This window comes from Cydia pomonella, chromosome 1 (assembly GCF_033807575.1).
Source record: "Cydia pomonella isolate Wapato2018A chromosome 1, ilCydPomo1, whole genome shotgun sequence".
Classification (NCBI taxonomy): Eukaryota; Metazoa; Arthropoda; class Insecta; order Lepidoptera; family Tortricidae; genus Cydia; species Cydia pomonella.
This window is the reverse complement of record NC_084703.1, coordinates 6,108,386-6,126,218: the sequence shown is the minus strand read 5'-3', so window position 1 is coordinate 6,126,218 and position 17,833 is coordinate 6,108,386. Positions and strand designations below refer to the sequence as shown.

At 37.6% G+C, this 17,833-nt stretch overlaps 1 protein-coding gene across 1 annotated transcript in view; it reads right to left on the bottom strand.

The window, feature by feature from the left end:
- LOC133522254 (calcium-binding mitochondrial carrier protein SCaMC-2) overlaps nucleotides 1-15,039 on the bottom strand; it is a 71,366-nt gene extending 56,327 nt beyond the window's left edge. Inside the window, exons 1-4 of the mRNA XM_061857561.1 lie at nucleotides 14,657-15,039; nucleotides 7,411-7,537; nucleotides 4,904-4,991; nucleotides 499-610 (exon numbers count right to left, since the gene is read on the bottom strand). Coding sequence (XP_061713545.1) covers nucleotides 499-610; nucleotides 4,904-4,991; nucleotides 7,411-7,537; nucleotides 14,657-14,827 — 498 coding nt within the window. The 5' untranslated portion in view covers nucleotides 14,828-15,039. The remainder of the gene's footprint in view (nucleotides 1-498; nucleotides 611-4,903; nucleotides 4,992-7,410; nucleotides 7,538-14,656) is intronic.
- Nucleotides 15,040-17,833: the final 2,794 nt, after the last annotated feature.

Genomic DNA, 17,833 nt, shown 5'->3' with positions numbered 1-17,833 from the left:
CAAAAACGGCTGTAAAACAAGTTTTACGCGGACGATGTTAGTAAAAAAACTTCCCCGTTTATAGGTACTCCCAAAAAACACAAAGTTACTGAAGGTTTCATTTTAATAACAAAAGATTTTGTTACTGTTACGCAAACATTTCTTTCGGTGCATGTTTTTATGAAAGTCGTTATGCATAGTGAAGAAGAACCGCTCCAACGCGTTCATTTTGAAGCCTAGAACTGTTGCCCAGCCACATTGTCATTTTACTGAGTTAAAATGTCCTGATATTAGAAAGCCGGTCCTACCATCTAAGGCTATCCTAATGCGTCCTATGTTTATTTTAACGTGATATCACTGTCCGGTTTTTGTAATTTTACCAACGGCATAAAACATTATGTCTAATGTTTATAGGGCCTTATCCTATCACTATCACGCTTTACGTCTTTCTCACGCGAGGCGGTTCGTTTGTTTGCCCATAAAATGGCAGGAAGTCGTATAGTAAAGTAAGGTACTCACAGTAGAATGCCTCCAGAAGTTGATCAAGGCGTGGATGTCGGTGGCCGGAGCCAGCAGCAAGTAGTCCCGCCATTCGTCGTAGCTGATATTCAGACTGCCGTCCTGGTCCATCCTGCGGACAAACTGGGAAGAGTGAAGAGACCGACACTGCGTTCAGGTGGATTAGATGTATCTACTATTTAGGCTATGTAAGATGAATTCACCACGTAAAGGCATCCCGATACTAATTTAACATGAGAGAGCAATCGCTTTTTTCGGTTAGTGTACCCTAATGGTGGCAAGTAGGGTGGTGCGGCTTGCGGTGTAGCAGTACTTTGCAAGCATAAGATCGCCTATGTGGGGTAATAGCGAGATATCATATATGATATATGCTTCATTTATGATGTACAGGAAGCTGCATAGTTCATAAAGTTTCCATGCAAATTTACGATGTCGCGGTAGCATGGCTTAAAAGTACTTACATATTAAACTCATGAAATTTTGTATGTATCTTAAGTTTGCAGATACAAAAGCTGTGGTAACATCTTTTAACAGTAATTGCATAGGTACACTTAAAGCAGACAGATAAATATATATGCTTGCACAATCGAAATATTGTAGCCGATTTTACCACTATTTGTATAAAAAAAATAGGAACAGCAGAAGCAGTTGGTGTAAGTTCTATACAAAGAATACCATAGGTCTAACACAACAGAGAGTCGGTGAACCGTTGTTATACAGTTTGTTATTATGGTTTAGCTATGTACGGCTGAATGTAAGCAACAATTAGATACTTAAATTTAGTCCTAAACCAGCGATGGGCAAAGTACTGCCCAAGGGCCAGCTCCGGCCTGCGATGGGATTCTATCCGGCTCGCCGCCGATCCTTCGAAATAATTTGTATATGACCAGCGAGATCATAAAAATGCATTTTTGCTGCAATTCTGGCCCTCCTCTGAAATGGCCCTCCATGAAGAAAGTTTGCCCACCACTGTCCTAAACCCTGTACTAGAATTACTTAACTACTAAGTACCTCACCAAATATCTAAGTTAGGTAGTAGGGTTGTAAACTCCATTGTATTGCGGGCTTAATGGCGGCCTTTAGAAATAGAACTAACATACTTTAACAAGTTAGATACTATGCAAGAAGCATTTAATTTTCGTAATATATTTTTTTCAATTACTGTGCTTTTTAAGTGATGTGAGGGTGTTTGATGGGATTGCATAATAATAGTACATTATTGTCGAGGTAAGGAATGCTGTCCTTTGGAGGCTTGAGTGTTAAGGTATCGTAGGTTTACGAAAATGTTTTAAGAATTTGGACTACTTTCGAGTTTCGATAATTCTAAATACTTTAAGTTTGTCAAAATGTAAGCCGATGTATTCCTATCGCATGATTCCAGTGTTCAATGACAAGGACAACGATAGCGATAGGTATGTACAATGATGTGTACCACAGGTGGAAGCCGGCTACATGATGACTTACCACCAAAAACTAGGCCACGCATCTTTTCTGAAACACCAGTACTTGATTACCTACATTGTTTACATTTTGTAGGTAGATGTCAATGTAATGAAACGACGAATAGTACGAGTAAAATGCACGCATGCTGTCCATACAGCAACTGACAGGTCTGTCCATGGTCAGTTAAGTGTTGATATTAGTACATAGCCGACGTATTTAATTGTGTTTCAATGATAAAATCGAAATCCTCTCCTTGGAACAGCCACCAATAATAATTATCTTGCACAGCGAGTCACGTGGTAAAGCCATATGCGTGTCATGGGTATATTTTTACGGGACTTGTTGTGCATTATTATGATCAAATGATCTGTGATATTGAAACAAAAAAAATGTGGGATATAAAAAAACTGATATACTAACATGTTTTAACTCTACAAATTCAACAATAATACAGTTATACTAGATTTGTTTTTAATTTTTATCATACAAAAACCATACACATGCCAGATTGATTTTTCTTTTTTTTTCATATTACAGGCGGGTAAATTGCTTGTTCACCATCAATGTGGTAAAAAAGGATTGGTCTTATACCACAGTACGTATGTTAGAGTTTTTGACTCTCCTACTCGTATTAAATGGCCTTATGCGTGGTCTTTGCATACAGAATATTCTATTTTAGTATGAACTAGATAGTAATTTCATTGGCCTTGGCAATTTACCATGCAGACATTAACTCTACCTTAGAGCCATAATAACTAAAGTCAATTAGTTTGAAACGCGAAAGAAATCCTTATTGTTAATAGCATATGTCATAAAATTGTGTAAACATTCGTGTGGACTTACGTTAATAAAGCTCTCAGGTATATATTATCGTGCGCGTGGTCTAATTTAAACAGTACTTAAATTAAAATGTACTTATGTATAGAAAAAATTGAGAATATTGTTTTCTTTGAACCGATAAATATAAAGTAATATGAACTATAAATGGGCCGATTTTATTTTGTTGTCGAATTTATTTTTATCAGACTTCGATAAAATTTAGATGATAGATTCCGTATTTTGTACAGTATGAGCGCAATTTCGCCCTCCCTCCTTGCATCGTTTTCCTCATCAGTCATCACTGAGGGTCGTGGCTTCTAGGGACCAGCTTCAATTTGACAATCTGCCGCCACCTCTTTCTGTCTGTCGAATGCAGGGCACCGTGGAGCGTCACATCAAGAGCTGAGCGAAATTGGTCTGTCCACCTCATTCAGCTCCTGCGTGTCGGCTTATCGTCTTCGATTTTACCAGTAATTCCACTATATATACTAAAAAATCTTCCACTAAGTTACGAATAAGTATGTGGTATTTTCGTAACTCAACACTCAATGGAAAACTACACTATTACATTTTTATCAGGACACTCTTAGATTTCCTATTTATCCCGCCCAGTATGACGAGCCCTTCAAACCGGCCAAATGTTATTCAAACATTAACAAAAAAAATCGGCCCAAATGCATGCAAGTCAGAGACATTAAAATTCGCTGTGCAGAGAAATAACAAAAAATCGAAATGCATGTAAAGTATCATTGCTGTTTTTATATATTTATGTCAGATCAGTAAGGTCTTGTTCACCGTTGCCCTTTCACAACGTTCCGTTCAAGAGAAACTTTGATGCATATTATTGCATATAGGTAAATGGTGAAGGTGTACGCTGTACATAGCCCCCTACGCATCAACCGGAGACCAAGGCCTAAGACACCCCCACACTAGCGACTCTAATGTTTTCGTAGTAGAACGTGAGTCTTTTGACTCTAAATTTGAAGAACGTGACTTGTTTTTAGGAGAATATGCGCTAAAAAGTTTTTTTTTAAAGTCCCGAATTGAATCGAATCCCGAAATGAAGCGCATCTGAAAAGGACTCGAGCCTCCGAATAAAGACTCCGTTACATGAACACAATGCATTTAGAATTTTATTGTTAATAAAATGAGAGTTTTCTGAAAAGGACTCAAGCCTCTAAACAGATTCGGGTCTGTAACAAGTTGAAAATAACTAGAGTTTCGGTTTGATTTTTTTTAATACTACGTCGGTGGCAAATAAGCATACGGCCCGCCTGATGGTAAGCAGTCCCCGTAGCCTATGTATGCCTGCAACTCCAGAGGGGTTACATGCGCGTTGCCGACCCAAACACTCCACACCCGCGTTGAGCTCTGGCAACCTTACTCACCGGCAGGAACACAACACTCTGAGTAGGGTCTAGTGTTGAGTGTGAGTAGGGTGTGTGTATTACCTATATGAGTCTGAAAAATACAGTCGAGCCTTGTCTTTCTGCTACTAATAGCCTATGGTCTTTTCTTCTACTAGTATTTAGATAAAACCTACATCATTGTTGACGGAGTCCATATTCGAAGGCTCGAGTCTTTTCGAGTTACGCTTAAAAAAGACTTAATAAAGGACTCGACCCGACGACTTATAAGAATCGGAATTTAGCTCGGTCTCGTAAAAAAGATGCGAGTTCTTCAAAAAAGTGAAATGCTCGAGTCTATATGTACTACATCCACAGATGGAAACAGTATTACATTTTATCTGTACCATTCTGCCGCATAAGACGGCCCTGTACATTGGCTGTTTGCCATGAGAGTGCAACCATATTGTGTGTTGACAATAGTCATAGTCATAAAATTAAAACTGGTATACTTAGCCAGTTGAAAACTATTTTCGGTCCTTTTCATTTCACACTCTATAGATCATATTGACGCTCTAAATCCTTGATGCGCCTTCAAAAGAGTTGGAAAAACACTCTAAATTACTTTTACAGATAACGAAGGAAACTTTCTTTTTGAAAGTGGAAACATTTCGATCCCCGTGGCACGCGTCCGCGCCAGTTAGCGGTACTCATACTATTTTTCGTAAACCCGCTACGTGCTACCGCGCCTGCTAGCGGACGACCTTAATAGTAGTGAAATCGCATTGCAGTCTAACCTTTTTAGCAGGTTGGTGGCTTCGTTCCTTCCGACGGCTATCCCGAGATCGGCAAATGCAGATATGAGCTCCTCCAGGTCCACTTTCCCTGTAAAAATAAAGATAAGATTAATATTAACAACAACACCAGCCTTTATAAGTCCCGGTTTTGGTTACAGTCCTCTCAAAAGTTGTATTGCCTTAATCCCGGGGCTTAAGGCACGCACTAGAGGCCTCTCCCCGGAGATATTAGGTTAAGGTTTAAGTAAATTATGACACTAACACAAGTTGTAAGTAAATTGTACAGTGTTGTAGTTGTAAAGTGTATTGTACTAACAAATTATGGAACCAGAGTCCGAAACACATTTTTTAAAAATTTTGAAGTGAAAACTTCTTTAGCGGCGCTGTGCACTTTTTTGATGGGGAAAAAATATGAAACTCGCGACAAGTCACGTGACCGACAGGTTCGTCATATTGAAAATTCGTAAGACGGACACGTGACCTGATCGCAAAACTCCATGATGGTTCTAGTAATGATGATGGTGTAAGAGTCGTTGAAATTATGGATGGAAGTTTGATTTTTCTGAGATAATTTTTTTAATGTTAAATAATTGTAATAGTTCTGAAGTGTACAATTTTTAATGTAATATAAATTGTCATGTTTGTGTACGATAGCGCTATAAATGAATATTGTGTTTTACCATATAAATGATAGTACTTTTATACTGATAATTAAAGCAATTCGTGCAAAATTATTCTCTAACCATTCCAAGATATCAAAAATGCACAACCTTAATATTCAAGTTTTCACTTCTGCCGGCACTCCCGGAGTGCAATCCGTTGTTTTTTTTTACTTAAAGTAGTGTATACATATTTTTGGTACATTTTTCGTATCCGATATTTTCAGACGTGACTGTACAGTGTGCTGCGAGATTGCATGGTGAAACTATGAATGAATTCATTGATAAAGTAGCCATGCACTTTTACGGCTGAGGTAACTATATCTCGCAAATGTATTTTTATTTCGCTTCAAGGGGCGCAAAAAAAGACTGGAAGTTTTACACAGAAGTCGAGGGCAAAGGCTAATTAAGTTATAAAAGCAGTTAATGATTGACATAAAGATTAAAAACTCTCATCTATCCTTTAGCGTTATTTTTATTTAACTTTAAGGATTTATGTTTTCATGAAACAAGGCATCATAAGGCTGTCGTATCTTTTTGTGCCTAAAACCAATAGATTTTACTTACTAATATTCGATTATTATTGTTAGTGTTTGAGCGGTTGACGTCACCACACATTATGTATCTAGTCCCGTGGTTTATTCATAATCATAACAATACATTATGCATGCGCCTGACAACATCGAGATGTCCATATGAAAGTAAACGAAGCTTGACGTCCCGATAAATCCTTGGTATTGGTACCAAGGTTTGGTTATGCAATGATAAAATCTGTAAAAATGTTAATTCAAACTATACTATACTCGTACATATATAAGAGGCATTCCATGAACTGCCGCGTTCGAATGTATTTCGTTTCGTATATTTTATCCAAAAAAAAATCAACATTTCAAGTCGATTATTATATTACTGAGTTTTTTTACATCCATTGTGGCAGAAAAAAAACTCGTAGAGTCTACGCAGAAAGAAAAGAGTCGCACAGACTCTATACCTGAAAATAATGAGAAAAAAAGCATTTATCAATTTCTGGAATAGAATGGAACAGAACATTCATTATTATTTATATAGGGTGGCAAGCGGGCAAAATGCCACGGGCTCCTAGCCCGATTGGCGCCCCCATTTCACCGAGAGTCCGTGAGCGCAGGATCCCGTTGCCCCCATTCAATGAATTTGGCACGTTTAGTTCATCAAGACAGAAAGGTGCAAGGTGCAGAATGCGAAGATTGGCAGGTCACATAGCGAAGATGGACTTTAGCCACTGGGCGAGACGGACATACGAGTGGAAACCCTCCAACACCCGCGGTCAAACCCGAATGAGATATTAGGACAACTGTGAAAAAGCGGGCAAAAACCGGAGGCAGATGGCTATGAATCGAAAGCCGTGACGAAATCCTGAGAATCATGTTATATGTTCAAAGAGAGACATTTTAAAGGCTGCTATAGATAAGATAGATGAAATATCACCAGGACTCCAAAATCTTCCTAGCATTTTAAGAAGTGTCAATATGGTATAGCTGGAGATCGTAAGCGAAACTGGTAGAATGTTTTTTGCACAGATGTGCAGATTGCGGAAAGTTTGCAAATAGTTGGAGAAATTCTTACGATTTTCTGGTAAATTATACAAGCAATAAATAAAGGACAGCTTCGCGATTTTGGAAAATTTATGCAGTCATTATGGGAAAACAGCAGCTGCAAGTTCGTGATGTCACTGGCAAGTATATACACGAACATGGGTCTTTCCTTAGGGGGCAACTACACAAAAGATCCCTATGGGTCGAAGTGTATCCGCAAGGGCCCCCGGTAATCAGAAGATAAGATAAGATATACACGAACAGCTGTGATACGCACCATCTTGGTTCTTGTCGAGATGGGAGAACTGCAGCCGCAGGTTCTTCTCGTGCTCGCGCACGTAGTGTATGAACTCAGAGAGCGTGATGTCGCCGGCATCCTTGCCGCCGGACTTTGCCAGGAATTTCTGGAACAATAAAGTAGTTGAGGTCAGAAATGAGAAGGCAATAACTTATGAGGAATAACTGTAGCGTGTAGTACAAGCGATTTTTAAGTCTCAAGATCTGGACGAATCATTAGACGTGACGTGACAGGTCATGAGCACCCTGAGATTAAGGACGCTAAGGGAGATACCTTTACCAGTTTTACCACCTACCTATACTTAATAGTATAATACACCAGAAAAAACAGATACCTAAACATTGACATATATCGTATAAACTGGTGGAAACGATACATACTAATTAAAGTCAATTCTTAGGCGAAACTTGCATGTATGCAAGCTCGTTATAGTCCTACTTTTAGTGTTGGATAATAGTGCTAGAGCATGTACATATTATAATTGGTATTTCCTGCGCATTTACGAGTACCCAACGTATCGACAAATAAACCACATACTTTGTTCCAGTGATATTATTAGTACGCCGACACAGACGGCCTAAATTTAGGTCACTCGCAGGACACATGCGTTCACCTGCTATTTAGTGCAGCTAATGGTAATTTTCTTCAATCATTAAAGAGAATCGATAAGTTGAGAACTCAGCAATGTATTGAAAACCGATGATGAGGCTTTCTCGAGTGCAGCCTACAATCGGTATTGGATATGGTCACATCACTATAGCGCGGCAAGGACTGACAGATGAGCATCGCGGCAATGGCGGCCGTAGGGGAGTTTTCCAAGTTATGTCTGCTTTTATTGTATCAAATCCTTTATTTGATGATGATTGGTGTATTTAGTTTAACAGTATAAAATCTTTATCTGTGGTAAGAGGTTTACTCGGCCTATGCTAAAAGTATGCCGAAATACTGTTCAAAAAGCATGTCAATCTGGTCCGCATGCCGCTCCGGTGTGTGAGTGAGTCAGAACTATGCACATAATATAGAGTTATTCAAGTTAGACTCTGACTACGCTAACTTTGCACAAACTTGGCATGAAAAATGTACACATTTCCGTATAAAAATTCCAAACTTCACGTAGCACTTAGCATGAAAACTTAGCGCAACATAGTGTAACAGTGTCATATAAGCTTCATATTTTCATAGCAAATTGCCACACTTTGTCAGGCCCAAGAGTTAGGCTGCGTTCCCACTATGTTGTAACGATACTAATCCTAATGTAAACACTTCCAACTAAATATATAAGCCACGAATGAATGATTACCATTATCGTGTCGTCTGTCGTGTAAACACTTGCATTTAAATATGAAGGCTACGACTATTCATCGTTACGACTTAGTGAGAACGCGGCCTTAGCTTTGTACACCTCTAGAGCTGCCATATTCCAGATATTTGATTTATATCTTAATATAAACGCGAAATCAAAAGGTCAACTAGCTAATTTCCATTTCCTCGCTTCAGCAACTCTCATTCCGATTTAGCGTAAACTCGGAACATTTTAATTGGCAAGTCGATTTCCGATCTTAACTAGTTCCCAGTGCGTTCAGTCGGAAAACGTTAATACACGCCATTTTATACCCACTGCTGGTGCATTTACCCCGATCAATACGTATCATATCAGTACTTTGAATCTAAGAATATAAAGCCTAGAAACCTAGTTCCATAAAACCGGCTTGTTAAATTGCAACCATGAGCCAGGAAAATTGCAACTATGAGGCAAATGCAATTTTTCTAAAATGTATTTGTCAGTCTATTAGAACTACTTATACCATAGGTGAACTCTCTTTTAGGACTGGCGAAAGTGTGCCATGAATACATGTGGCTCTAATAGCTCTAGACTCCTTGTATTTTTAGATTAGTCGCATTTGACCCATAGTCGCCATTGCCCTGACTGACCTTACGGATTTTCACGTAAAATATGCTGGTCTTCTAAAATCTGTTAACGATGAAGCCTATATTACCCGCGTCATAAAAATTAATAAAAATGAAACTATTGACACCTCATCCGCCTAAATCGGCTCAGCAGTTTTGATTTACGGTGGAACATATGACTCAGACATGCCTGCATACATAGACTGCTAAAATCATAATTAGGCAAACTTGACGCGGCCAATGATAATCCGTATGACAGTTCCTCGATTTCACTATTGGATTGACTAAAAAATGTGTTAAAGTACCAAAAAAAAACAAAGACATATCACATTGACAGTTACTCCATACAAAAATGAATATACCTCCAAATAATTAGGATAAGTTCTAAGATAACTTATCATTTATACTATTATTGTACTACTTCTGTTGTTTCTCCAATACAGTAAATAAATAAATAAGATCAGAATGACCTTTACAAAAAGCAGCCGTTCCGTGCACTACAGGGAAAAACCAGTGATTCAGGAGCCACGTTGATTAGTCTTTAAACACTGACCACTGACGCTTTCTCTTAATGTTGCTCCGCTTCTTACTCGGGCGAGTGCCGCGAACATCGAAATTCTAAAATCGTCTATGCATTCTAACAATAGAGACGGAAATAGACGAAACTTCGATTATACTTTAATTTTCGACGTTCCCGAGGCCTAGTCAAATGAAAACCGTGTAAATAAAATGCCAATAGAAACTGGAATCCTGATGGGTCGAATGTTGAACCTTGTGCCAGTTCTTCGAATTACAATTCGTTTGGGTTTCATTGAATAAAGTTATTGAAATATGTAATATGACTAATATGTAATATGTTACATGATGTAGTGCGTAATTGTATTCCATCGTATATTCTCGGAAGCGTTCATTTTGTCATGCTAGTTCAGTCAATGTCAGTACTTTTTGTACCGAGACTGATTGAAATAGCAAGACACGTTGGTAAGTTCCCGTGAAAATACGATGAAAATTATTTGTGCACTACATCTGTATTTACAGTATTGTTATTACTTAAATGTTATGTTTCAAAATAAATTAACTTTCTAAACTTCCAAAAAAATTAGGGACAGTGATATAAAAATTTACTGTCACCGCTTTCACTTTTCAGTTGTCAATTGAAAAAGTTTTGCGTTTGTCGACGTTCGATTGTAATTTTGGCAGGCCCCAGGTCTGTCCAGGACCTTTCCATACTAATGTCACGAAAATAACAGTCCCAAAGACACACATGCACCATGGGCGTTATTAGTATCCATTGGATTTAAAGGCACTTAAGTTAATTATTTGATTAGTTACGCGCCTGGGTGGATTTATCTCAACTGATATGTGATGTACGTAGATGCAGATATATTATGTTTGGGTGAATTATTATTTTGTATATAGTAAAGACCTTCATTGTGCTACTATTATATCATCCTAATGGAAATTAGTTAGTCCTACATTTAAACAGGGAGGGACTATGTACCTAGTCTAGCTGTTTAAGGATTTTAGTTCATTATATCCTCCTTTATAAATCTTCTTTGAGATTTTCTTTAAGATATTGTAAAAAATAAGAAGTACAGTCAGCATCTAAAGCAGCGCATCTAAGTGCCAAATCGTATCTGCCATTTTTAATAGCTTAACAAAAAGAGATAAGTCTTTATAGGTAGAACAAGTAGATTGTGACAGATACATTTGAAAGCAAACTGTAGAGATGTATCTCTATATGGAAAAATATTCGAGGTTTGCAGATTATTTTGGGGCGTTGTTTCATACGCTACGATTGATGCGGACTGTACATAATGGTATTTTATGCCTGCAGATCACAAACATGCATTAGTACTAATTACTCAGCTCTAGCTTGGCTGCATGCCATATTCTCTGTAAGTCTAAGAACTGTTATTACTACGTACGGAACCGGCACAGAAAACCAGTATTTTGCACCATGAATTGTTGTTGTTTTGACAACAATCCATGGTGAACAAACATGAGGAGCGTGAATCTCGCGACCTAAACGCTTAAGCGCCATGAATTTTAGGTCAGAGGGCCTACCGCGAACCACGTTCGTCGTGTTGCCTCTCTGTCGCACTAGTAAATTCTTACGTAAGTGTGACAGGGAGGCAACATGTCGAACGTGGTTCGCGGTAAGCCCTCAGGTCGTTTTGGTCGCGTGGTTCACGTTCCGATTGTGACTATTGGTATGGCTTCTCCATAGAAATAATAACTCAATGGTAAGTCTGCGCTTAGCAACTGTTTGTCTGTGATGTTGACACAAGTGGAATTACTACAAGCGCATAAATAGGTAATGCATGATACAGAACAAACATAAAAAAAAATTAAATTCATTTTAGCCATTGACTTGATATAGAGTCAGTACATTTCGTGTTCCACACGCCACGACTTCATATGAAGGGCAATATTTGATATGGCGTTGATGACAGTTTATTTCTTCAATGACGTGGCGGCGAAACGCTCAAATCTTGTATATAACAATATAACTAATATGAGGATGAAACAAACATTTTATTTACCGTAAAAATAAACACCCAACTCTAGTAAAATATCAATACCAGTACCCCTAGTGTACATTTATTCGATAGCGAAACGTGACGTACGGATTTGCGTTAAGTCTCATTTTGTATGGGATTTTGAGTTTCCAAAACGTCCCGTTTGGCGCGCTGTTTCTAAATCCCATACAAAACGAGACTTAACACAAACGCGTACGTCACGTTTCGCTATCGAATAAATTTACACTAGGGATACAGTATTGTTTTTGGTTATGACTGTATTTTTTCAACTATTTATAAAATATTTAGCCTTCAAACTATGACATTCATATAAGAGATTCACACCTTAACCAGTGGACACCGAAAATACACCTTCCTAATACTGTGCCTCAAACAGAAGTTTGAGTTAGGACCATAGTTCGAAGCTTTAGGACTATAAATGGGTACTTTTTGACTTTGGTTTGGGTATATGGTGGTTTTAATAATATAGTTAATTTGATTTGTTACCTATTCCGTCATATTTTCATACTAAATTAGACTTTTATGCTGACACTTTGGAACATACACACCACAAACATTAAACATCCCAATGTTTAATGTTTTATGTATATAATATTAAAAGATAATGTGTCAAATTTAATTATAATATTTATTTTTCTCAAATGAATAAAATTAAAAGAAGTTTGAAATTTTATTACACTGGAAGAGTAGATACTTTTAGTTATGTGCAATGTTTCTTTAAGTTTCAAAAAACTAGTCTATCATGTTCTTGAGTTGTTATGCAAGAGTACAGTACCCTTCAATTGACTTCAACCACTGTGATTGACATCACAAAAGTGTGGCTTGTTTCAATTAAATTATAAAACACATTAATGCTTAGATCTTATCATAAATAGGGGCTAAATATTCTCTTCCCTTTTATTATTAACAGAGAATTGTAGTGATGCAAGTGCAAGCAGGGTATGGTCGAGTTCACAAATATCTATACAGGCCAATATTCCAATAATAAATTTACACAACCTTATGGTCACTTTCTTAGAGGTGTATTTTTTTTACCAGGTTGGAAGATCAGATGGCAGTCGCTGTTGTAAAAACGAATGCCTACGCCAATTCTAGGGATTAGTTGCCAAGCGGACCCCAGGCTCCTATGAGCCATGGCAAAAATGCTGGGACAATGTGAGCAAGAAGAGGTCTTTTTTAAATGTTGGCTTGTAATATAAGTTCATATGAATTGTTTGTACTAAGAGCAATTGTACACATTAAATTAACATCATCCAAAATACTTTTACTAATTTCATGGTTATAATATACTTAATAATTTATTTATTAATAATTAGCAATCTTGAGGCCTTTCTCGAGGGACTGTATCAATTTGAATCCTCGGTTTCGCCCGATACAAAAAAATCACAAACATAGGGCAAGCATAACAAGACCAGATAGTCTTAAGGAGCTCATTACTGGCTGCATGGCGAGGAAGCGCAATGATGGACATGTGTTGGGAGCAAGAATACCATCAGAGATTAAAGCCACATAACAGGCCAGCATACACCGGGCCCAAAATAGAGTGGCTTGGAGAGCATTGGTGGTGTCCACAGTCATGGGACATAGTGGAGTAATCATCACTCATGGCACACTCATTTGTGAGAGGGATACTAAATAATTATTATACCTCAGCATTTTTTACTTTTATTTGTCCTAAGCAACTCTTGCTTTACACACCTTGATGGTTACATAGTTTTGAAATTATAATAGCAGTAATTAGTGAAACTGGTAATTGAGCACAATTTGCAGCAGGTTCTAAAACCTGATGCTGAACTGTGTTTCATAAATAAATAAATATTGTAGGGACATTCTTACACAAATTGAATTGTATTGACTCAGACTACAATATATATAACATACCAATACTTAAATAAATAGAAAACGTCCATGACTCCAGAACAAATATCTGTGGTCATTACACAAATAAATACCCTTACCGGGATTCGAATGCAGGACCATCGGCTTCATAGGCAGGGTCACTACCCACTAGGTCAGACCAGTCTTTCATGATTGTTTTTATATAATTAATCTGTGACATTGTGGAGTAATGCTATATTAATTATTAATGTGTCTAGGCAGCTGCCTAAACATTATTTTGTCTAAATCACTTTCAAGGCTGTATATTTTCAATATACCCTACTTTGCATAAGAATAACAAATATACCTAATCTTTCTTCTTATCATAGATTACCTGGATGAGATTTTTGGCTAAATCTTGACATAAGATAAATCAATCTATTTATCAAGTCGATGTCAAAATATTACAGTTCCGACAGTGAGAAAATTAGGCTGCTTTCTAAAATTAATCAATAATTTAACGTTGTTGTAAAAAAAGTATAGTTATTGAAATTTATAATAGGTTGTAAAAAATACGATACATAGATAAAGAATGATAAACATAAGTAGCCACTAGCCAGCCAATAGAGCAAGAAACTTGAACATGAAGAACTTTCTACAATACAAAGAATTTCGCTTTTGGCACAAAACATGCAATCAGAATATCTATTTGTAAAATTCTATTTTCAAACTGTGCAAATTATAAATGACATTATGACAGTTGCTATTGTAGGTATATACGTGCGTTTGTATTGTTACTTTAATTGTTAGTTGCTACTCCAATATATATGAATAAATTAGAATGAGTCATAACTCGAGTGAGCCACACGTGTCGGCGTTTCGTCAGGAATAGCGATGCGAGGTGAAATTACCGTTATTTATTCCATAAACCATACAATAAAAAAATTAATTCTAACCTCTGCATAACTTCGGTTAATGTGTGGAGCCAGCTCCTTGAGCGCGACCGACAGGTCATGGATGTCGATCTTCCCATTTCCGTCGATGTCTAATTTAGCGAACACTTTTTCTAGTCTTTCTTCGTCTTCTTTTGGTAATTCCTCTAATTCCAACGGTGGATGACACTGCATAGTGTCTATCGTCTGCGTAAGTACTTGTTAAACAACAAGATAGTGATATATCTTCGGAGGTATTGGTATAGTCATACATAACTCTAGGTTAAGAGAAAATTAATAAATTATAAATCATTTTTGGAAGATTCGCACTCGCTTTCCGACAACAGCGAACCGTTGACAGCTAGACGGAAGGACTGCACTGCGCACCCACACACACTACTAAATTTTCCTTGTTCGCTAAACACACACACATCCCTGACGGTACATTGGCATGAGCGTTTTTAGGTCATTTACTGAATAAATGCGCCATCTGTCGTGGCTGCATTCCAACAGACAATGTTGCCTATTGATTTTACTATATATTATTTATTTCAAATGATGTATAAGTCATTTTGTTATTTCAAAAAAATAAACCCGTCTGACAATCAGTATAATTGAATCGTATGCAATAAATTATTTTGCAGATTATTAAAGCCATCTATGAGAGTGCTATAGTAAACAGTCACGGCCAGCAGCGCCATCTTGTGATAGTTGTCAATATGATTAGTTGCCTCCTACCATGTTCATTCTAAATGTAAGTGTAAAAAGAAATATAAAGATGGCGTTTGCGACCTCAAAAAACGACTGTTCATGTAATTTTAAATCGTTCTTTGAACCACTTGACAATGCACTGTATCCACACCCATTTTCAGCACACTGTACTGTATCTAAACACATTGGATCTGTAAAAAAATCAGAGGCCTTGTATTAAACTCTTATGCTTCAAGCAAATTAAAATTAGATTTGTCTTGGTAAGTTTTGATATGATGGCGGTCATACTCGTAACTGTGTAATTCTTAAATTGAACAACGCTGGCCTCATGTATAGAGGGTTTAAAAACAGCCATTTTACAAACAAATGCAAATATTTTATGTACCTATGTCAATTTGCCTCCGATTTTAGGGCTCCTCTACACGATGGCCCAGCGTAGGCCAGTCTAAGGGACGCGGCTATGCGGTGGAATGAGATAGCAATATCACTTGCTCCCTCTAACGCATAAATGCGTCCCTTGGACTGGCCTACGCTGGGCCATCGTGTAGAGGAGCCATTACATATCGTAAAAAAACAATATGTAATTTTTCGGGTAGTTATAACATTTATTGATTAACCAACCAAATATTTTTTTATTATGTTTGTCTTGTTACAATAGGTACTGTAATAATATGTAAACTCCAGAACTTTTTAAGTATTTACCTACTATCTTCCATCGGGTTACGTTTTCCAGATGTCAATAAAACACATGATGATGATGAGACATGTTGAATCTCCAGAATTTTTTGGAGTGTTGGAAATTGTGCTTGCTTTTTGACTTCTAGGGAATTGCCTGGAAAAAGTGGAAAGCGATTCATGTTTAGCTGCTAATGTACATACGTCCTACTAACCGGATGACGTACTAAACGAACTGCCAATTTTAATTATGTTTTTCATTTAAAATAATTACTTACATCATTACGCATCGCGACAAACCTAACAAATCCAAACACAATTACATTGCTGTGTTCATCATCATATGAGCTCGATGGTACCCCAATATTTAATTGGGGTGTAGCGGAGAGTTCCAATTCTCTCTCTCTGCAATCTCTTTCCTAGTGGCTCCAAGAAGCTGTAGTCACAGCGGCCACAGCCACACCCCGAGCAGCCACGTCAGTGGGCTAAACGCTAAACCTAGGAAAGGGGACTACATCCACGAGCAGCTGTGGAGTATTTCACGGATGATTCCCGTGAATGTAAAGTCTATATCGACTTAAACCTTCCTAAATGTTGATGTAGCAAGGTAGTATGGAAAACCTTAAGGGCGTTAGTCAGAATCCACTTAGTGGCTTGCGGCCTTTCCACTGCATCCTGACCTTTGCCGATCGTACCGGTTTTCCGGCCCATTGGGCCACAAAGGTAAGGACGAGTGACGAGGACTTGCACCCGCGCAACCGCAGGTCCACTATAAATAAGATCACGCGCAGATGACTTTGAGGTCGCCGTCATCGAAATCGATGTGGAAGACTATACTATACTTAATTGTCAACAAACTTACAAAAATGTATGTGTGTGTATGTTACTTGGCTAGCAATATTTAACCCGAACTAAAATATTTAAAAAGCCGAAAGTCACATATCATCCTGCTAACTGTAGGCACCGTACTCCCGTGCGGTGCGCGAAACAGAGCTCGGTTGACAGGAAGAGGGTGAAATTTGAATTACTAAATTTGACCCAAGAATAAAACAAACGGGGTGAGCTAAATAAAACCGTTTAAAAACGTCGTTGCTCGTCGCTGTAACCGGATTTGACGGACGGATCTTGTATGAAATTCCGTGGTTAAGAGGATAGAATAGCTTTTCAAATCTAACGAAATAAAGGTAATTTTTCTATGAAATTTCATTTCGGGAGAAAACGGTTTCCACTAACTAAATCTTAACAAATCACTTTGATTTTGATGTTGATCGCTTCAGCATACAATATTAGATTTTTTGAAAAAAGGAATTGTTTTGCAAATTTTGAAAAAAAAGAAATCCTGTAAACTTAGTTCCTCATTTTGTCAATAACGTTCGTAACGTAGCGGTACGTATGGAAAGTTCGTAATATAACGGAAAATGTTATACGTTTTTTGTGCCAGTTCGGGATTTAGTAATTATTTCGGATCGAGGAGCTCTTTAAGTCAGCCAAATTTTACTCAAATCTAAAGAATAAAAAACGTAAAAAAAAACCATTTAGGTATTCTGTCTACAATGAGGATCTCTTCAAACCAGCCAAATTGTATAGGTACATATCTATATATTAAAAAAAAAACAAGATTATTAAAATCACCCAATAAACAGCAGTCAGTAAAACGAGTGAATTCATCAAAGCGTCATCACGTGGTAGACAGTATTACGGCCCTTTGTTTGCGATGAGCCCTCCGTTGACGACAGACCGACAGACATGTGCGTTTGCTCTATATTGTGTCCAAATCCCCATTAATCTCAAACTTTTATGAGCTTTTGTTCACCC